At 52.5% G+C, this 22263-nt stretch overlaps 1 protein-coding gene across 16 annotated transcripts in view; it reads right to left on the bottom strand.

Moving 5' to 3' along the window:
• The window catches only part of LOC135176979 (dystrobrevin beta), a 224099-nt gene that overhangs the window by 28930 nt on the left and 172906 nt on the right, over positions 1 to 22263 (bottom strand). For 15 of the 16 annotated variants that reach the window (XM_064146514.1, XM_064146518.1, XM_064146523.1 and 12 more), the window contains one exon: positions 5196 to 5355. In XM_064146514.1, the coding sequence (XP_064002584.1) occupies positions 5196 to 5355 (160 nt within the window). Of the gene's footprint in view, positions 1 to 2444; positions 2550 to 5195; positions 5356 to 22263 lie in introns of those variants that run through there. The other variant, XM_064146525.1, reaches the window with a different exon arrangement.

Below are 22263 nucleotides of genomic sequence, written 5' to 3'. Positions count from 1 at the left end.
CCAGGAGCTGGAGGAAGAGAGCTCTGGTGATTGCAAACAGTGCAGAGGAGTTTGCTTTGTCATGGCTTTCCCCTGCGCCTCCAAAGAAGAAAGCAGATGGATGGAGAGGGAATTGGGTGCCAGAGAAACAGTGCACAATGAAAACAAATCGAGTAGGACAGTTCATGTGCTACTCCAGCCATGCTCAGTGCTCCAGCAGCACAGCACATCATCTCTTTGTGCTTCCCTCATTTTCATCTCTTTGTGTTTCCCCCCTTAGGAAAGAAAAAGGGGAAACACTGAGGCAGATAGAGCTGATCTCCTCAGGAACTGGGGGGGGACTCATTGTGCTGCTCTTCCCCTTCAAGCAGCCTGGAGAAAAGAAAGTTGATCTGCAGAGGAGAATAGGGGGAGGAGAGGCAGCTGCCAAAGACATCACTTGAGAGCTCTCAGCTGTGCCATCAAACTTCTTGTGGAGATGAAGAGGAGGCGACTGGACCACCCACAGCAACAGATGGAGTGTTGTGCCTCTGGTATTTGGCATCCTGCCTCCCTGGAAATGCCTGCTCCTGCTGTCATTTCTGGAAGTGTTTAGAGAGATGAGGAGCTTGTTCCTACCCATGGGATCGGAAAAAGACACCTCCTGAGTTGTAAATGTTCTGTGTTTTCAGGCTGGATGTCCTCCATCGCCTGACCTGTTCCCTGACTGGAGCTCTGGAGAGCAAATAACAGCCTTTCTCTCTCTTGAGTGTGCTGGAGCTCTGGGCTTGACATCCTCCATGTAGCACCCCCCAGCCATCAAAGTATTGCCTGATGCATCCTGCTCCTCTGCTACCATCCTCACCTTTTCCTGTCAGCAGCTCATTCAGGCATGGAAGAAAATCATTTTAAAAGGATATAACTCATAAGCAGCTGATAAATCAAGTGCATGCAGAAGAGTGTGGTCAAGAGAGGTCCTCCTTCTCCTCTGCTCTACCCTAGTGAGGAAGCATTTGCAGTCCAGAAGCACAGATAAATTGAGTGCATTCAGAAGAGTGTGGTCAAGAGAGGTCCTCCTTCTCCTCTGCTCTACCCTAGTGAGGAAGCATTTGCAGTCCAGAAGCACAGATAAATTGAGTGCATTCAGAAGAGTGTGGTCAAGAGAGGTCCTCCTTCTCCTCTGCTCTACTCTAGTGAGGGAGCATTTGCAGTCCTGGATCCAGATCTGGGCACCTCAGTTCAAGAGAGACAAGAAATTACTGGAGAGAGTCCAGCAGAGGCTACAAAGATGCTGAAGGAACTGGAGAAAAGGCTGAGAGACCTGGGGCTGTTTAGCCTGAGGAAGAGTAGCCTGAGAGGGGAATCTTCTCATGCTCATCAATATCTAAAGGGCAAGAGGATGGAGCCAGACACTTTGGTGGTGTCCAGTGACAGGAAAAGGGCCAATAGGCACAAACTGGAACCTAGGAGGTTCCCTCTGAACAGGAGGAAAAACTTTTCTTTTGGGGGTTACAGAATGCTGGAGAAGGCTGCCCTGAGAGGTTGTGGAGTCCTCTGGAGAGATTCCAAACCTGCCTGAACACTGTGATCCTGGGCACAGTGCTGTGGGTGACCCTGCTTTAGACTGGATGATCTCCACAGGTCCCTTCCAGTCCTCACCATGCTGTGAGTCCACGAAACACAAATTGCTATTTAAAAACTGTTTGTTTTTGAGGTACATCAGCAGTTCTGGGAGGTTTATTTTCATGTTTGCTTTGTTTTGAAAAGGAGAGCATCCATCTGACAAAGGTATTTGACACCAACATTCACAGTCTTCCCTTCCCAGCATGAGAAACCACCACCTCCAGGTTTGGGACTCCATATGTTACAACTTGGCATCTTTTAAAGAAATAAACAGCTTGCCCTCTGCAACAAGGAAAGAGCTTTCTTCTGCTGCAAAGGACCAACACACATGAGAGGCTGCAGCAGCCTGCTGCTACAGGCTCCAAAATGTCCAAAATCCAGTGGGATTCCCTTTGGAGTATTAAGATATCCACACAAAGAGCTACTGCCCAGACTCTGCTCACAAACAGGTGAAGCCTATGAGGAGAGGCTGAGGGAGCTGGGGGTGTGCAGCTGGGAGAAGAGGAAGCTCAAGGCTGACCTCACTGCTGTCTACAACTCCCTGAAGGGAGGCTGTAGCCAGGTGGGGTTGGGCTCTTCTGCCAGGCAAGCAGCAACAGAACAAGGGGACACAGTCTCCAGTTGTGCCAGGGGAGGTCTAGGCTGGATGTTAGGAGGAAGTTGTTGTCAGAGAGAGTGATTGGCATTGGAATGGGCTGCCCAGGGAGGTGGTGGAGTCACTGTCCCTAGAGGGGTTCAAGCAAAGCCTGGCTGAGACACTTAGTGCCATGGTCTGGTTGCTTGGCCAGGGCTGGGTGCTAGGTTGGAGTGGATGATCTTGGAGGTCTCTTCCAACCTGGTTGATTCTATGATTCTAAGCCCTTGCCAGTGCTTTAGGTGGATTTTCTGTCCTTCTTTCTTTCATCCTGAGTAAGAATATTATACATGAGTGGATGTTCATCTCCAGAGGTGTAGAGCATGTTCAGGATCTGTGGATCATACAAATCTATTAGAAGCAGCAGAAAAGTGAGAGCCTAGAATGGGTTGCCCAGGGAGGTGGTTGAGGCCCCATGGCTGGAGGTGTTTAAGGCCAGGCTGTGTGCAGCCTGCTCTAGGGTAGAGTGTCCCTGGGCATGGCAGGGGGGTTGGAACTGGCTGCTCCTGGTGGTCCCTTCCAACCCTGACTGAGTCTATGATTTCCTCTCACCACTTGTTCTTTCAGAGAACAGACTGATCTCCACCTGGTTCCAACCTCCTTTCATAGAGTTGTAACAAGTGTGGAGGTCTCTCCTCAGCCTCCTTTCCTCCAGGCTAAACAACACCAGTTCCCTCAGCTGCTCCTCACAGGCTGCTATGATTCTAAGAGACTAGGCCCTTCTGCTGTTTTTCTTCACAGCTCTGGGGTGCTTCTGGAGCGCTAAAGACAAGGAGGTCTGGACAGAGGTCCTACAAGAAATGGCTTCCTTCACCATGAGCAGAGCTGAAGCAGGCAGGACTGCAGAACAACTGATTTCACCTCCACTGCAGTGAGAAAATGGTCCCTGAAGGGTAAAAAACACTTGCCAAATTTCTTGACATCAGACTGACAGTCATGTCTTTGCTTTCTACCTTCCAGTACCTCCAGGCACTTAAATCTCTTCAGGATGGGATGAAGAGGCAGTGGTCTGCACAAGTTTTCATCTCTTCTGGCTGCCTCCAAATTTTGGAGCCCTTTTTGAGCCGGTGATGAGCTCTGACATGGAGCAGTTTGACTTCTTTGCAACGCCTGACTGTCAAACTTCATGTTTTTATAGAAAGCAACAGCAGCTAAGTATAAACTCACACTGCCTACAGAAGTTGGGGGATAAAAATACGTGTGTCAACTGCTGTCCTGATTCCTCTGCAGAGCCCAACGAGCTGCATTATTTACACATGGATAGCTTACCCACTTGGCCCAGGCACACTGATGTCACCAGAGAACTGGGGGACATGGTGGACAGAGGAATGCAGCTGGAACTGCCAGATAACCCCAGCAACTCTAAGCTCTGCTTAGGCAGCAGTTGGCAGTGATGGGTTTACACTGAGGGTGGTGAGACACTGGCTCAGGTTGCCCCAGAGACATAGTAGATGCTTCATCCCCCTGGATCTACTCCAGGTCAGGTTGGAAGAGGCTCTGAGCAACCTGCTCTAGTTGTAGATGTTCCTGCTGACTGCAGGGGGTGTAGGATTAGATGAGCTTGAAGGGTTCCTTCCAACTCAAAACATTCTATGACTTTGTGAATTTGAGCCCAAAAGTGATAGTTCTATTTCAAATGCAGAGGGCAGTAACACATAGAAAAGGTGAAAAAGAAGCAGCTTCAACCACTGGAGCAAGAAAAAGTTCATTGTCTTTCTGTCCTGCTCTTTTGTTACTCTCTCTTCTTTGTCCTCTCCTCTCCCCAGTACTCTAGGTGTGAGGCCTGTTTGTTTTCTTCCTCTAGCTTATTAAACTCTTTATTCCCCCCTTACAGTCACAGTGGGGTTCAAGCAGCAGATTTGTAAGTACAACCATTTTTTGATGCCTTACTCTTCAATTACCTTCTGGGACAGAAGATCCCTTCCCCAAAGAAATAATAATAACAGAAATAATGCCATTAAGTTGTAAATATTAAAAATATGCCCTCAGTCTCTTTGCTCTAGAGCACAGGAAGGGGTTTCATGGAGTACTGCATCCAGCTCTGGAGCCTCTATTCCAAGAGGGATGTGGAGATTCTGGAGCATGTCCAGAGCAGGGCCAGGAGGATGCTCAGAGGGCTGCAGCAGCTCTGCTGTGAGCACAGACTGAAAGAGTTGGGGCTGTGCAGTCTGGAGCAGAGGAGGCTCCCAGGCGACCTTGTTGTGGCCTTCCAGGATCTGAAGGGGGCTACAAAACAGCTGGGAGGGACTTTTGAGGCTGTCAGGGAGTGGCAGGAGTGGTGGGAATGGAGCAAAGCTGGAGGTGGAGAGATGGAGAGTGGAGGTGAGGAGGAAGTTGTTGAGCCTCAGAGTGGTGAGAGGCTGGACTGGGTTGCCCAGGGAGGTGGTTGAGGCCCCATGGCTGGAGATGTTTAAGAACTGGCTGCTCCTTGTGGTCCCTTCCAACCCTGACTGATTCTATGATATTGCCTTGGTATTGGAGAGTTACACTTCTGTTGCAGCAAGGAACGGTTTGGGTGGGAAGTGACCTTTAAAGATCATCTAGTCCAATCCCCCTGCAGTCAGCAGGGACTTCCTCAACTGCAACAGCTTGCTCAGAACCCCACTGAATCTGACCTGGAATGCTTCCAGGGATGGGACTTCTACCACCTCTCTGGGCAGCCTGGGCCAGCATCTCAGTACCCTCATCTTAAATAACACCTTCCATCCAGTCAGAGTCCCCCCTCTTGCACATGCTGATGCAGGACTTTCATCCAGTCAGAGTCCCCCTCTTGCACATGCTGATGCAGGACTTCCATCCAGTCAGAGTCCCCCTCTTGCACATGCTGATGCAGGACTTCCATCCAGTCAGAGTCCCCCTCTTGCACATGCTGATGCAGGACTTCCACATGCTGATGCAGGACTTCCACCCAGTCAGAGTCCCCCTCTTGCACATGCTGATGCAGGACTAACATCCTGGTTCTGCCCTGTGTGACACTCACCTTGCGTGAAAGCTTCCTGCACGTCTCCCCCGACCCCTACGAGCGCTTCCTGCGGGCCATGAGTTGGGGTAGAGCCTGCAGAGGTGGATCTGACAGGCATGGGCATGGGGTGGCTGGCTCCGTGGGTGGGCGAGGAGTGTGCTGAGCCTGCTGCTTGCACCTGCATGAGACATGAGACACAGATTCCACAGTTTTAACTGTTTGGGGGTTTTTTTTGGGTCAGTGTCTAAAAATAATGCTGAAAAAGAATGAAAAAAGAGCAATGCTTAAGGACAGATGCTTCACCCAACCACTCTCAGTTTGGGTAATGATGGAATGTGTGATGGGGAGAGGTTGTGGGAGGACCTCGTGGTGGTACTCTGGGTGCAGCTCATCGCACAGTGCCTAAGGTGGAGCTGCACATGGCTCACCTATCTGTGCTGGCTCCAGCACAGGATCTGACCCACGGCCTCCATACCACATCTCTACTGTGTCACTGGGTCAAACAGCAAGTGGGAAATCCCCAGGAAGTCACAGAGTCACCTTCCCAGCTCTGTGCTCCAGAAGGGCTGGTCTACTGCTTGGTATCTGCTTGTCTTTCCTGTGGGCAGCAGTGAGGAAACCCTCAGAGCTCCACAGTACCACCAAGCTGCTGCTGAAGGTCCATCCCCAAAACTCCATGGTACCACCAAGTTGCTGCTGAAGGTCCACCCCAGAGCTCCATGGTACCACCAAGCTGCTGCTGAAGGTCCACCCCAGAGCTCCACAGTACCACCAAGCCGCTGCTGAAGGTCCACCCCCAGAGCTCCATGGTACCACCAAGTTGCTGCTGAAGGTCCACCCCCAGAGCTCCATGGTACCACCAAGCTGCTGCTGAAGGTCCACCCCCAGAGCTCCAATGGCACCACCAAGCTGCTGCTGAAGGTCCACCCCCAGAGCTCAAATGTGTTTTAATAAGTTTAAGGTATTTTAATATATTTCATATAGAATCATAGAATGGTTCAGATTGGCAATGACCTTTAAGATCCTCAAGCCCAACAGCTAACCCAGAACTGCCAAGTCACCACTAAACCATGTCCCTCAGCACCACATTTCATCTACACTGTTTACAAATCACTCCAGGGACAGGGACTCCAGCACTGCCCTGGACAGCCTGTTCCAGTCCTTTACAATCTTCCGGGGAAGAAACTGTTCCTCATGTCCAACCTAAATCCCCCCAGGGAACAACCTGAGGTCCTTTACTCCTGCCATGTTCCTTGTAGTAGGACAAGAGAGGTTATTCTGCCCCTGGACTCAGCACTGCTCAGGCCACACCTTGAGTGCTGTGTCCAGTTCTGGGCTCCTCCATTCAAGAGAGATGTTGAGGTGCTGGAAGGTGTCCAGAGAGGGGCAACAAAGCTGGTGAGGGGCCTGGAGCACAGCCCTGTGAGGAGAGGCTGAGGGAGCTGGGGGTGTGCAGCCTGCAGAAGAGGAGGCTCAGGGCTGACCTCATTGCTGTCTCCAACTCCCTGAAGGGAGGCTGCAGCCAGGTGGGGTTGGGCTCTTCTGCCAGGCAAGCAGCAAGAGAAGAAGGGGACAGAGTGTCAAGTTGTGGCAGGGGAGGTCTAGGCTGGATGTTAGGAGGAAGTTGTTGGCAGAGAGAGTGATTGGCATTGGAATGGGCTGCCCAGGGAGGTGGTGGAGTTGCCATGCCTGGAGGTGTTGAAGCCAAGCTTGACTGAGGCACTTAGTGCCATGGTCTGTATGACTGGCCAGGGCTGGGTGCTAGGTTGGCCTGGAGGATCTTGGAGGTCTCTTCCAACCTGCTTGTTTCTATGATTGTTCCTTGTAATAAGAGGCCAATCCCCAGCTGTGTCTAATCTCCTTTCGGGTTGTTGTAGAGAGCAAGAAGGTCTCCCCTGAGCCTCCTTTTCTCCAGGCTAAATAATCCAAGTTGCCTCAGCTGCTCCTCACAAAACTTGTGCTCTAGACCCTCCACCAGCTTCACTGGACATGCTCCAGCACCTTAATGCCTTTGTCCTTCACTACAAAGCAGAGGGTCTGCACAGTCTGTATCACAGTATCATCAGGGTTGGAAGAGACCTCACAGATCATCAAGTCCAACCCTTCACCACAGAGCTCAAGGCCAGACCATGGCACCAAGTGCCACGTCCAATCCTGCCTTGAACAGCTCCAGGGACGGCGACTCCACCACCTCCCCGGGCAGCCCGGTCTGGTTAGGTTCCTCCTCCCCAGAAGCTGCTCACTGCCCATCGCCCATCCTCACCTCAGGAGGCAAAGATGTCACCTTCCCTGGAGCACTGCCCATTATTTATGAGCGGTTTGGATGTGCCCAATGTTACTTCACTGTTAATAATCTGGTTGTTCTCTGCAGCCACTTGTGTCTGTCAACCACCTCTGAACCGACCGCAGGGTCATTAACGATCAGTTCTGTCTGGTTTGCTGGTGAGTCTTTATGAGCTGTGACCCTGCCTGCTCGGAGGCAGAGTCCCTGTGCTGCTGCTGATGAAAGGAAAGTCACTCAGAAATAATTACAGGCGAGGGGCATTAAACCCCCCCAGCCTCTCTGGAGCAAAACCTGGCGTCTTGGTGCCCTTCCGCTTGTCACCTTTTTGTGAGCCTCCTCATCCTTTGCTCCCAGTTACTGGCAGCATGCACCAGTTACTGGGACAACCTGGCCAGTGCAGCGCTGAGGCTGAGCAGTGACCTCACCAGCACTCAGTGCAGAGCTGACATTGCCAGCACCTTGTGACTGGCACCTCACGCAGCACTGACACCGCCAGCACCTCGCACGGTGGTTGCACTGCCAGCACCCACACAGCTGTGACGTTACCAGCAACCCTCACAGCACTGACAGCACCCAGTGCAGCAGTGACATCACCAGCACAGCAGTTACACCTTGCCCAGCTCACACTGTGGTGACACTGCCACAACCCCACACGGTGGTGACACCAACGGCACCCTGAGCAGCAGTGACACTGCCAGCAGAGTGTACAGCAGTGACACTTTACAACAGCATTCACAGAGCCATAGAACTGCTGAGGTTGGAAGGGACCTTTGGGATCATCAAGTCCAACCTCACAATTGTACCACTACTGCTAAGCCACTACCACTAAATCACATCCCTCAGTAAAATATCCCTCTGGGGATGGTGACTCCCCAAGCAGCCTGTTCCAATGCCTGAGAAGCTTTTAATTGCCCTCCCTCCCTGCCTGCTCCAAAGCAGGTGGGAGGAAGAAACTGGTGCTTCCCCATCACTACATGCCTGTTGAGCTGTGTGGTGACACTACCGGCACCACTGCTGTGTGATAGGTGATTGTGATGGGGCAGGACACCTTTCAGAGGTAAAACTGCCAGCAGCTTCACTTGTCCTTAATGACACCTCAAACAGAACCTTCAAAATGACCTGAAAATCAGAGAATCACAGAATGTCAGGGGCTGGAAGTGACCCTGAAAGCTGATCCAGTCCAACCCCTCTGCCAGAGCAGGATCACCTATACCAGATCACATGGGAATGCAACCAGGTGGGTTTTGGGTATGTCCAGAGAGGGAGACTCCACAACGCCCCTGGGCAGCCTGTTCCAGTGCTCTGTCACCCTCACGGTGAAAGAAAACCTCTTCATAGAATCAACCAGGTTGGAAGAGACCTCCAATATGACCCAGTCCAAACTACCACCCAGCCCTGGCCAATCAACCAGACCACAGCACTAAGTGCCTCATCCAGTCTCTTTTTGAACATCTCCAGGGATGGCGACTCCAGCACCTCCCTGGGCAGCCCATTCCAATGCCAATCACTCTCTCTGACAACAACTTCCTAACAACATCCAGCCTAGACCTCCCCTGACACAACTGGAGACTGTGTCCCCTTGTTCTGTTGCTGGTTGCCTGGCAGAAGAGACCAACCCCACCTGGCTGCAGCCTCCCTTCAGGTAGCTGTAGACAGCAATGAGGTCAGCCCTGAGCCTCCTCTTCTGCAGGCTGCACACCCCCAGCTCCCTCAGCCTCTCCTCACAGGGCTGTGCTCCAGGCCCCTCACCAGCTTCAGTGCCCTTCTCTGGACACCTTCCAGTACCTTAACATGAACTTCCTATGCCCCAGCTCCCACTCATTGGTCCTTGACTTGTCATTGGGCTGGCTAAATAAGCAGAAGTACCCCAATTTGCACAGCTTTGTGGCAGAAGATGCCTGCCCACTGCTCAGTGCTCCCAGTCTGGTACACAGAATCATAGAATCAACCAGGTTGGAAGAGACCTCCAAGCTCATCCAGTCCAACCTAGCACCCAGCCCTATCCAGTCAACCAGACCATGGCACTAAGTGCCCCAGCCAGTCTTTTCTTGAAGACCCCCAGGGATGGTGCCTCCACCACCTCCCTGGGCAGGATGGCAAACACAGCAGTGTTCACCCATCCCCATGGCTCTGAGCTGAAGGAACTGGCTTATCTCCTCCCTCAGAAGAGGAAAATCAGGCCATGTATGAATTAAGACTGAAAACCAAGAGGAAACCCAGTGCCAGCACCACGATGGAGACAAAGTCCAACAATTCAGAGCTCAGTTTGCCCCGGGAGGGAGCCTAAGGGAATGGTGTACATTGTGAAGATTATTTCCCAGGTTGCACCTTTGGACCTTGCACATATTCCTGTTAACCACCCAAGACCTTCTGCTGATGGTGGCTGTGGGAGGAACTATGAATGAAAAAAATCACCAAGAGGTTTTATTTGGAAAAGCAAGAGCTCAATGGATGGAGTAAAACTTCACTGGACACCTTCTCTCCCCAAAACATGTGCCCAAGCTGCAAGGGGACAGACCTTACTCTGCATGGCAAACTTGATCCATCCCATCCATCTTCACATCTGGCCAGTGGTGATTCGTGCAGATAGACTCAGTCAGGGTTGTAAGGGACCACAAGGAGCAGCCAGTTCCAAACCCCCTGCCCTAGAGCAGGCTGCACACAGCCTCACACAGCCTGGCCTTAAACACCTCCAGCCATGGGGCCTCAACCACCTCCCTGGGCAACCCATTCCAGCCTCTCACCACTCTCATGCTCAACAACTTCCTCCTCACCTCCACTCTCAATCTCCCCACCTCCAGCTTTGCTCCATTCCCCATGGTCCTGTCACTCCCTGACAGCCTCAAAAGTCCCTCCCCAGCTTTTTTGTAGCCCCCTTCAGATCCTGGAAGGCCACAAGAAGGTCACCTGGGAGCCTCCTCTTCTGCAGACTGCACAGCCCCAACTCTTTCAGTCTGTGCTCACAGCAGAGCTGCTGCAGCCCTCTGAGCATCCTCCTGGCCCTGCTCTGGGCATGCTCCAGCATCTCCACATCTCTCTTGTAATAGGGGCTCCAAATGTGCTTGTACTTTGAACCATGAGGAAACCTTGAACCCTAGAATCACCCCGGCAGAGAGCTGAGAGAGAAGCAGCACCCAGCACAGCATGGTGGTGTTGAAAGGGACCTGTGGGGATCATTTGTCCAACCCTCCTGCTAAAGCAGGGTCACTCACAGCAGATTGCCCAGAACTGCAATGTCCAAATGGGTTTGGAATCTCCTCTGTGCTAGTTTGAAGCAGGCTAGAATGTTTTGGTGAGAAGAACTAGATTACAAGCTGTGAAAGGAAAACAATGGTGGTGTCTGCTTCCCTCATAGGCTTGCTGAGATGTGTAGGAACAAGAAAAGCAAAACATAGATAACCACTGTCACTTGGGCTGCTGGCTGAGCTGCATCTCTCTACCCTCACCCTCCAGTTTGGACTAATCCACTTGGCTTCCTAACCCCCTGGCAGAACCCCCATTCTTCCTTGGGACTGGGGTAAGGTTGAGAGGGGTAGGGGGAAGGTGAAGGGGCAGTTGAGAGCCCCTCCTGGGGACTCAGGTTTCTGGGAGGGGAGTTGTGTTTCTGTATTACCTTTTACCTTGCATATTTCTGTCTAGAACTGCCTATACTGTAACTATCTGCTTGTATATTGTGCCAGCTGTAAATATAAGCTTCAGTCATATTTCCAGAGCTGGCTGAGTGTAGTCTGGATGATTTCTAAAGTGTGGGGGGGCAGGGAACACCCAAACCATCACATCTTCAGAGCTGGAGAGTCCACACCCTCTCTGGGCAGCCTCTTCCAGGGCTCTGCTACTCTCATAGCAAAGAAGCTTCTCCTCCTGCTCAGAGGGACTCTCCTGGGCCAGTTTGTGCCTATTGCCGGGCACCACCGAAAAGACTCCGTCCCCATCCTCTTGCCCCCTGCCCTTTAGCTGTTGCTGGGCGCTGAGAAGATCCCCTCTCAGCCTGCTCTTCTCCAGGCTCAGAGCCCCAGGTCTCCGAGGTTTTCCTTCTCCGAGAGGCGCTTCATTTCCCTCAGCCTCTTGGTAGCCTCCACGCACAGAGGCTTCAGCACTGCGGGGAGGAAATGTTTTCACCACCACTCCTCTCTCCACTTGAGCGTTCTTAGACTGAGTGCCCGAGCCCTCGATGCACTGTCTGCAGCCTGCTTCGCCCGCTGGGCACACAGCTGGGCGGCGCTGATTTGCATGGGGGCAGCGGAGCAGAGAACTGGAATGTCCCTCGCCCGCACCGCGCCGCCGCTCCTGCAAACCGCAGTGACGGTGACAGCAGCTCGCCGGGGCGCACACGGAGCAGGGCATCGCGGGGGGACAGAGCCTCGCTTCCTCCTTCCCCTTCTTCACGCATGGTCACAGCACTGCGCTCCGCTGCCGCATGTGATCCGCCCTGCGGCACTCAGCAGCAGCAGCAGGACCTGAGAGCTTTTGGATCAGCGAAGGCTTTATCACAGTATCACAGTATCATCAGGGCTGGAAGAGACCTCACAGATCATCAAGTCCAACCCTTTACCACAGAGCTCAAGGCTAGACCATGGCACCAAGTGCCACATCCAACCTTGCCTTGAACAGCTCCAGGGACGGCGACTCCACCACCTCCCCGGGCAGCCCATTCCAGTGTCCAATGACTCTCTCAGTGAAGAACTTTCTCCTCACCTCCAGCCTAAATCTCCCCTGACATAGCCTGAGGCTGTGTCCTCTTGTTCTGGTGCTGGCCACCTGAGAGAAGAGAGCAACCTCCTCCTGGCCACAACCACCCCTCAGGTAGTTGTAGACAGCAATAAGGTCACCCCTGAGCCTCCTCTTCTCCAGGCTAACCAATCCCAGCTCCCTCAGCCTCTCCTCGTAGGGCTGTGCTCAAGGCCTCTCCCCAGCCTCGTCGCCCTTCTCTGGACATGCTCAAGCAACCCCCGATGGAAATGTGGCTCCTGCTCGGGACTGCAGAGCTACAAGTCCTAAGCTAATGGGGCTCACAGAGCTCAAGGAGATCACACAGTCCCCGGGAGCTGCACTGAAGAGTTGGCCCCAGCCAGTGACTCAGCTCCCACCACCTGCTTGTGCATTCTCCACCAGGATGGGGGAGAGAAATGAAAATGCAAGAGCCAGAAAGACTTGTGGGACAACCTGGAATGGACTTCCTAGGCAAGGAGACAAAAACTTCTCACTCCTTGTCTAGAAGAGGAATGAAAAAGCAAGTAAGTAATAGAATCAACCAGGTTGGAAGAGACCTCCAACATCATCCACTCCAACCTAGCACCCAGCCCAACCAGACCATGGCACTAAGTGCCTCAGCCAGGCTTGGCTTCAACACCTCCAGGCACAGAGACTCCACCACCTCCCTGGGCAGCCCATTCCAATGCCAATCACTCTCTCTGACAACAACTTCCTCCTAACATCCAGCCTAGACCTCCCCCAGCACAACTTGAGACTCTGTCCCCTTGTCCTGTTGCTGCTTGCCTGGCAGAAGAGACCAACCCCACCTGGCTACAGCCTCCCTTCAGGTAGATGTAGACAGCAAGTCCTGACCAACACTGACATGAACCCCTCCTATGCAGCACCTACAGGAAGGAAATGTCATGGTCTGAACTCCACCTGTGCGTGCAGGGCATGTGCAAGCTTGCTACAAGGTCCTCCAAGTTTATGTCTCCAGAAGGAAAGAAAGAATCTGATTACAGAATCACAGAATTATTGAGGCTGGAATAAACCTCTGAGACCATCAAGTCCAGCCTATGACCTAACACCACCACATCTACCCCACCATATCACTAAGTGCCACATCCAATCTTTCCCTAAACACTTCCAGGGATGGCAACTCCACCACCTCACCAAGCAATCCATCCCAGTGGATCCAGAATAATTATGGATGATTTCTTGGGAGATCTTGCTGAGGATGCAGTCCCCATCAGATGGCCACATTTTTAATGAGTGGAGATGACATCTGAACAGGTCTAGAATGGGATAGAAATCCTGGCTTGTGTGGCAAGGAGGACAAGCTCAGGGATCATCCCCCTGTACTGGGCACTAGCGAGGCTGCACATCAAATACTGAGTTCAGTTTTGTCTCCTTCACTTCAAGAAGAACATGGAGGTGCTAGAACATGTTCACAGAGCAGGGCAAGTTGAAAGGTCTGGAGCACAAGTCCTGTGAGGAGTGGCTGAGGGAACTGAGGCCGTTGAGCCTGGAGAACAGGAGGCTCAGGGGGGATTTTCCTTTAAAGGAAGCTGGAGACAAGTTGGGCTTTGCCCAAGGAACAAGCAATAGGACAAAAGGAAATGGCCTCAGGTTGTGCCTGGGGAGGTTTAGGTTGGACATAAGGAACAATTTCTTCCCCAAGAGGGCTGTCAAGACCTGCAACAGGCTGCCCAGGGCTGACACATGGTGGAGTCCCCATCTCTGAAGGAGTTTAAAAGGTGTGTAGATGTTGTGCTGAGACATGGGTTAGTGGTGAGCTGGCACAGTGCTGGATTTGCAGTTGAACTCAATGATCTTAAAGGTCTCTTCCAACCCCAACGATTGCATGACTCTGACTGCAGAGCATGAAACCTGTCCTAGAAAGCACTTCTATCTACTGAGAAAGCAAGAGAGCCACCTGGGGTGGAGGCGGAGGGAGCAGCACAGAGCCACACCAGTGTGGCCTCTGTGTGACAAACAGGTGCCAGTGCAGAGGAAGCTGTGGGAGGACATGGAGGTGTAGCAGTGCCTCTGCAGCTGTGAGCTGTGAAGCAGGACAGCCCAGAGGCAGTGACTGCCAGCAGGTACGCTCAGGGATGTCTCCCAAGGCTGGATGCAGCAATGCTGCTGAGGAGGGCTCATAAATCACTCTTGCAACCTTCTTTCTCCTACAGCTGAAGGCAAGGGGAGTAAAGGAAGGAACAAGGCAAGGTTCAATAAATACTGGAGTTGAGGCTGCTCTCGTGGTTTTTGAAGCTGTTAACATTCAACATGAAGCAGAAGGCCAAATGCAAGGTCCTGCACCTGGGTCGAGGCAAACCCTGGTATCAATCCAGGCTGGAGGATGAAGGGATGGAGAGCAGCCTTGCAGAGAAGGACCTGGGGGTGCTGGTGGGTGAAAAGCTGGACAGGAACTGGCAATATGTACTTGCAGCACAGAACCCAGCTGTCTCCCAGGCTGCATCCAAAGCAGTGTGGCCAGCAGGTGGAGGGAGAGGATTCTGCCCCTCTGCTCTGCTGAGACCCCACCTGCAGTGCTGTGTTCAGCTCTGGAGTCCCCAGCAGAGACACGGACCTGTTAGAGAGGGTCCAGAGAAGGCCACAACAATGATGTGAGGACAGGTTGAGAGAGTAGGGGGTGTTGTCAGTGGAGATGAGAAGGGAGAAGTTACTGTGGCCTTTCAGAACTAAAAAGGACCCATCAGAAAGCTGGGGACAGACAATTTAGTAGGGCATGTTGTGACAAGCCCAGGGGTGACTAAACTAAGAGAGGAGATTCAGACTAGTTTGAAGGAAGAAATTGTTTATGCTGAGTGTGGTGAGACACTGGCACAGGTTTCCCAGAGGGGTGGCAGATGTCCCATCTCTGGAAACATTTCAGGCCAAACTGAACAAGGCTCTGAGCAACCAGCATTAGCTGAGGATGTCCCTGCTGACTGCAGTGGGACAGGACTAGATGACCTTTAAAAGGTCCCTTCCCACCCAAACCATTCTGCAATCCGATGATTCCATGGAAATGGGAGTTTGCTCTGGTGCGGGCCTGCAGAGGAGACTTTGCCAGGCTGGATGGGTGGGCAGAGGCCAATGGGACGAGACTGAACAAGCACAAGTGCAGGGTTCTGCACTTTGGCCACAACAACCCCAAGCAGTGCTACAGGCTGGAGACAGAGTGGCTGGAGAGCAGCCAGGCAGAGACGGACCTGGGGGTGCTGGTAGAGAGTAGCTGAAGATGAGCCAGCAGTGTGCCCAGGTGGGCAGGAGAGCAAATGGTATCCTGGCCTGGATCAGGAGCAGTGTGGCCAGCAGGACAAGGGAGGTTATTCTGCCCCTGGACTCAGCACTGCTCAGGCCACACCTTGAGTGCTGTGTCCAGTTCTGGGCTCCTCAATTCAAGAGAGATGTTGAGGTGCTGGAAGGTGTCCAGAGAAGGGTCACAAAGCTGGTGAGGGGCCTGGAGCACAGCCCTGTGAGGAGAGGCTGAGGGAGCTGGGAGTGTGCAGCCTGCAGAAGAGGAGGCTCAGGGCTGACCTCATTGCTGTCTACAACTACCTAAAGGGAGGCTGTAACCAGGTGGGGTTGGGCTCTTCTTTCAGGCAAACAGCAACAGAACAAGGGGACACAGTCTCAAGTTGTGCTGGGGGAGGTCTAGGCTGGATGTTAGGAGGAAGTTGTTGTCAGAGAGAGTGATTGGCATTGGAATGGGCTGCCCAGGGAGGTGGTGGAGTCTCCACGTCTGGAGGTGTTGAAGCCAAGCCTGGCTGAGGCACTTAGTGCCATGGTCTGGTTGACTGGACAGGGCTGGGTGCTAGGTTGGAGTGGCTGAGCTTGGAGGTCTCTTCCAACCTGGCTGATTCTGTGATTCTGAGAGCACTGCAGAGAGGATGCTTGGTACACATTTACTCAAATTACCCTGTGAGAAAAACTGGAATGCTGCTGAGCCGGTTCGGTGTCAGACCCTTCAGTGCTGTCCTCACAGCTTTCACAGAGGGATCAGATGTGTGCTACAAGCACAACAACTGGGGCAGCCTGTGAGACAAATCCTATTTTCCTGGGACACCACCGGAATGGTTCTCTCTGTTTCTGCTCAGCAGCTCCTTGTGCAATTCAGTATTAAGACTGCAGTCCCTGAGGCTTAATTTCCCTGTGAGACATTGCTCCAGAATTTGAGTCTCTGCTGCCATTTTTGCAGCTTAACATTATTTGTGTTAAGCACAGAATCATGGAATCACAGAACTGTTTTGGTTGTGTGCTAGTTTGAAGCTAGCTGGAATGTTTTGGTGAGAAGAACTAGATCACAGGCTGTGAAACAACGGTGATGTCTACTTCACTCATAGGCTTGCTGAGAGCTATCAGAACAAGACTGTAAATATAGAGAAGACTTTGGGTCACTGCCTGTGTTTTGAGCTGCATTTCTCTCTCTCTAATCTAACCTGATTAATCCACCTGCTTCCTAACCCCCCTGGCTGAACTTCCATTCCTCCTTGGGCACAAGGCAAGATCTGGGGTATGGTAGTGAGGGGTGGGAGAAGGTGGAAGGGTGGATGGGAGCCCCTCCTGGGGACTCAGGTTTCTGGGAGGGCTGTTGTGTTTCTGTATTACCTTTTACCTTGTATATCTCTGTATATAACTGTATGTACTGTAAATATCTGCTTGTATATTCTGCTAAGCTGTGAATATAAAAGCTTCATTCAATTTCCAGAGCTGCTGAGTCTCATCTGGGTGATTTCCATAGTGTAGGGGAGCAGGTAACACCCAAACCATCACAGGTTGGAACAGACCTTTAAGACCATCAAGTCCAACCATTAACCTAGCACTGCCAGGTCATAGAATCATAGAATCCAGGTTGGAAGAGACCTCCAAGATCATCCAGTCCAACCTAGCACCCAGCCCTATCCAATCAACCAGACCATGGCACTAAGTGCCTCAGCCAGGCTTTTCTTGAAGACCCCCCAGGGACGGTGCCTCCACCACCTCCCTGGGCAGCCCATTCCAATGGGAAATCACTCTCTCTGTGAAGAACTTCTTCCTAACATCCAGCCTATACCTACCCTGGCACAACTTGAGACTGTGTCCCCTTGTTCTATTGCTGGTTACTTGGGAGAAGAGCCCACCCCCCACCTGGCTACAATGCCCCTTCAGGTAGTTGTAGACAGTAATAAGATCACCCCTGAGCCTCCTCTTCTGCAGGCTAAACAGGCCCAGCTCCCTCAGCCTCTCCTCACAGGGCTGTGCTCCAGGCCCCTCACCAGCTTTGTTGCCCTTCTCTGGACATGTTCCAGCACCTCAACATCTCTCTTGAACTGAGGGGCCCAGAACTGGACACAGCACTCAAGGTGTGGCCTGACCAGTGCTGAGTCCAGGGGCAGAATAACCTCCCTTGTCCTACTGTCACCACTAAACCACGTCCCTCAGCCCCTACCTCTGCAAGATGTGATCTACCAGGAAGGGTGGAGGAGAATGCCTTCAGTGCTGCAAACAAAACTGCTGCTGCTGCAGCCTGGATAATTCCAGTTTGATCGAAGTCTGCGCTAAAAATAATTCAACCCCCTCCCTGCAAATGCTCGTGGAGGAAAACATTCAAACAACAAACCATAAGGTCATTAACTCAGAGGCCCTACCAATCACTCCTCTTAACCTTGTTCTTGTAGCCAAATTGAATTTTACTGTCCTCTGTGGCACATCAGCCAGGGCTGCTGGCTCCGAACGGCCCCGCGCTGCCTGCTGCTCTTCTCCAAGAGCAACCAGGGCAAGGAATACATCAGAGGCTGATCAGCAGAGAGGGATAATGGCCCTACGGAGAGGAGAACACAGTCCCCCGGCTGAGAAGGAAGGCGTAGCTGTCTGCACGGCCATGGCAGGCAGGAGGAGCCATACCTGCTCTCCCAGACCTCCTGCTCCGCCCTGGTCTCCCTGTTTTCTCCTGCTGCCTCCCTATTTCTCCAGTCTCCCAAGTCTCACTGGTGTGGGGCAGCAGCCAGCTTGCCTGAAGAAGGAACTGCATCCCACTGCAGACTGTTTGAATGCATCCTGTACCAGAGAATAGAATCATAGAATCAGTCAGGGTTTGGTGATTTGCTCTTAGGGTAGTCATTCAATGCTCAGCACACTGAGAGACATAGAATCATATAATAGAATCATAGAATCAGTCAGGGTTGGAAGGGAGCACAAGGAGCAGCCAGTTCCAACCCCCCTGCCATGCCCAGGGACACCTTACCCTAGAGCAGGCTGCACACAGCCTCACACAGCCTGGCCTTAAACACCTCCAGCCATGGGGCCTCAACCACCTCCCTGGGCAACCCAGTATCACAGTATCACCAAGGTTGGAAGAGACCTCACAGATCATCAAGTCCAACCCTTTACCACAGTGCCCAAGGCCAGACCATGGCACCAAGTGCCACATCCAACCTTGCCTTGAACTGCCCCAGGGACGGCGACTCCACCACCTCCCCAGGCAGCCCATTCCAGTGCCTAATGACTCTCTCAGTGAAGAACTTTCTCCTCACCTCGAGCCTAAATCTCCCCTGGCACAGCCTGAGGCTGTGTCCTCTTGTTCTGGAGCTGGCCACCTGAGAGAAGAGAGCAACCTCCTCCTGGCCACAACCACCCTTCAGGTAGTTGTAGACAGCAATAAGGTCACCCCTGAGCCTCCTCTTCTCCAGGCTAACCAATCCCAGCTCCCTCAGCCTCTCCTCGTAGGGCTGTGCTCGAGGCCTCTCACCAGCCTCGTTGCCCTTCTCTGGACACGCTCAAGCATCTCAGTGTCCTTCCTAAACTGGGGGGCCCAGAACTGAACACAGTACTCAAGGTGTGGTCTGAGCAGTGCAGAGTACAGGGGCAGAATGACCTCCCTGCTCCTGCTGACCACACCATTCCTGATGCAGGCCAGGATGCCACTGGCTCTCTTGGCCACCTGGGCACACTGCTGGCTCATGTTCAGGCAGGTATCAATCAGTACCCCCAGATCCCTCTCTGTCTGGCTGCTCTCCAGCCACTCCGACCCCAGCCTGTATCTCTGCATGGGGTTGTTGTGGCCAAAGTGCAGCACCCTGCACTTTGAGCTATTGAACCCCATCCCATTGGCCTCTGCCCATCTGTCCAGGCGGTCAAGGTCCTGCTGCAGAGCCCTTCTGCCCTCCAGCTCAGTCACATCTGCCCCCAGCTTAGTGTCATCTGCACACTTGCTGATGACTGACTCGATGCCCTCATCCAGATCATCTATGAAGATGTTAAAGAGGATGGGGCCCAGCACTGATCCCTGAGGGACACCACTAGTGACAGCCGCCAGCTGGATGTGGCACCATTCACCACCACTCTCTGGGTCCAGCCCTCCAGCCAGTTCCTAACCCAGCACAGAGTGTTGCCATCCAAGCCATGGGCTGATAGCTTAGCCAGCAGTTTGCTGTGGGGGACAGTGTCAAAGGCCTTGCTGAAGTCCAGATAGACACATCCACAGGCCTCCCCACATCCACCAAGCGGGTCACCTGATCATAGAAGGAGATCAGGTTAGAAAGGCAGGATCTGCCCTTCCTAAACCCATGCTGGCTGGACCTGAGATCTTTGCCATCCCTCAGGTGCGCAGTTATTGGCCCCAAGAGAACCTGCTCCATCAGTTTCCCTGGCACTGAGGTCAGGCTGACAGGTCTGTAGTTCCCAGTCCAGCCTCTCACCACTCTCATGCTCAACAACTTCCTTCTCATGTCCAGTCTGAATCTCCCCACCTCCAGCTTTGCTCCATTCCCCCATGTCCTCTCACTCCCTGATAGCCTCAAAAGTCCCTCCCCAGCTTTCTTGTAGACCCCCTTCAGATCCTGGAAGGCCACAAGAAGGTCACCTGGGAGCCTCCTCTTCTGCAGCCTGAACAGCCCCAACTCTTTCAGTCTGTGCTCACAGCAGAGCTGCTCCATCCCTCTGAGCATCCTTGTGATCTGAAGAACACACCACAAGGAGAGGGCTCTGAGTGTACTGCTGGCACCCCAACATCTATCCATGTACATAGGGTTATGATCAGCAGGGCAGTGTCTAATTCATAGGCTCACAGGATGTTAGAGGTTGGAAGGGAACCCAAAGAGATCATCAAGAGAGCAGGACAATACTATCTAGCACAGATCACAGAGGAACACATCCAGACAGGCCTTGAAAGGCTCCACAGAAGGAGACTCCACGACCTCCCTGGGGTGCCTGTTCCAGTGCTCTGGGACCCTTACAGTCAAGAAGTTCCCCCTTGAGTTGAGGCAAAATCTCCTGTGCTGCAGCTTACACCTGTAAGTTGGAGGCCTGTAGCTCACATTGTTACCCAGAAGTCAGAACTCGGTCCAGTTTTATTAACAGCCTTCATCAGTGATCTGGACAAAGGGACAGAGTGGACCCTCAGGCAGTTTGCTGATGGTACCAAAGTGGGAGGAGTGGCTGACACACTGGCAGGCTGTGCTGCCATTCAACAAGACCTGGGCAGGAGAGTTGGATGGAGAGAAACCTCATGAAGGTGAAAAAGGGCAAGTGGAGGGTCCTGTGTCTGGGAAGGAATAACTCCCTGCACCAGGACACTTCAGGGGTTGCTCTGATGGAAAGCAGCTCTGGGGGAGGAGGAGCTGGGAGGGCTGGTGGACAAAAAAAACATCACCATCAGGCAGCAGTGTGGCCTTGTGGCCAAGAATACCAATGGTCTCCTAGGGTACATTTAGAAGAGTGGAGTCAGCAGGTCAAGAGTGGTTCTTGTTCTCCTCTACTCTGCCTTAGTGAAGCCACATCTAGAGTCTTGAGTCCAGTTCAAGAGAGATAGGGAACTACTGGAGAGAGTCCAGCAGAGGCTACAGAGATGCTGAGGGGACTGGAGCACCTCTCTGATGAGGAGAAACTGAGAGACCTGGGGCTGTTCAGTCTGAAGAAGAGCAGAGTGAGAAGGAATCCTCTCAGTGCTGATCAATAGCTAAAGAGCTGGGGGGAGGCATCAAGAGGATGGGGCCAGACTGCTTTCAGTGGTGCCCAGCAACAGGCACTAACTGAAACTCAGGAGACTGTACCTGAACACGAGGAGAAAATTCTTTCCTGTGAGGGTGCCAGAGCCCTGTACCAGGCTGCCCAAAGAGGTTGTGGAGTCTCCTCTGAAGAGACTCCAAATCTTCTTGGATCTGATCCTGGGCAACCTGCTGTGAGTGGCCCTGCTTTGGCAGGGTGGTTGGACCAGATGATCTCTAGAGGTCCCTTTCAACCCCTGGGATTCTGTACATGAAATAAACATATATGTATATAAAGAGGGTGTGTGGAGAGGAATGTACCACAAATGCACCAACACCAATCTCCTAACTAGGGACTCTATGGTTTAGACCCAGCTGATGCTGGGCATTTTGGTGATGCCAGCCCAGCAATGCCAACCCAGTAGTGCAGGGCAGAGGCCAGGCAGAGTTGATGGGATTAGCAGACAGCACATTGCACTGAAAGGTTTGTGTTTAATTGTTCAAATGACATAATTAGCTTAGATACAGAAATCCACCCAGAGATGCTGAGTGGGTTGTGATGCAGGCATGGGCAAGGAGGCAGAGCACACCAGGAGGGCATGAGGAGGGAAGGAGAGGGGCCAAGCCTGTGCCATCACCAAGCAGTCTTTGGTTTAAATCATGGCATTAATTAACAGCAGGCTTGATTGTGAAGATGGTGGCTCTGCCCTCCTCAACAACTGCTCTCCACTAGGACATGCTCCAGGACCTCAAGGTCCTTCTTAGTGCCATGGTCTAGTTGACTGGATAGGGCTGGGTGCTAGGTTGGACTGGATGATCTTGGGGGTCTCTTCCAACCTGGTTGATTCTATGATTCTTGTAACAAGGGTCCCAAACTGAACTCAGCATTCAGTGAGTTTAGTGACTTCACTAAAGAGTCCAAACCAACACCCGTGGATGATGTTGGAGTGACCACCAATTCTCTTCCTACCTAACTGGGGGGCCACTAGGCCCCCCAGCCTTTGTCCACACCCATTCACCCAGTGCACACCATAAGGACTCACCAGTGATGAACAGGAGGATCCCTCTGCCCAGTTGAGCACAGCTTTGGGTTTCTGCCTTTCCTGGAGCCAATTAAAAAGGGGAGTGGGCAGGGAGG

Source organism: Pogoniulus pusillus, chromosome 7 (genome assembly GCF_015220805.1).
Source record: "Pogoniulus pusillus isolate bPogPus1 chromosome 7, bPogPus1.pri, whole genome shotgun sequence".
In the NCBI taxonomy this organism is placed as follows: domain Eukaryota; kingdom Metazoa; phylum Chordata; class Aves; order Piciformes; family Lybiidae; genus Pogoniulus; species Pogoniulus pusillus.
This window is presented reverse-complemented; position numbering and strand designations above follow the sequence as displayed.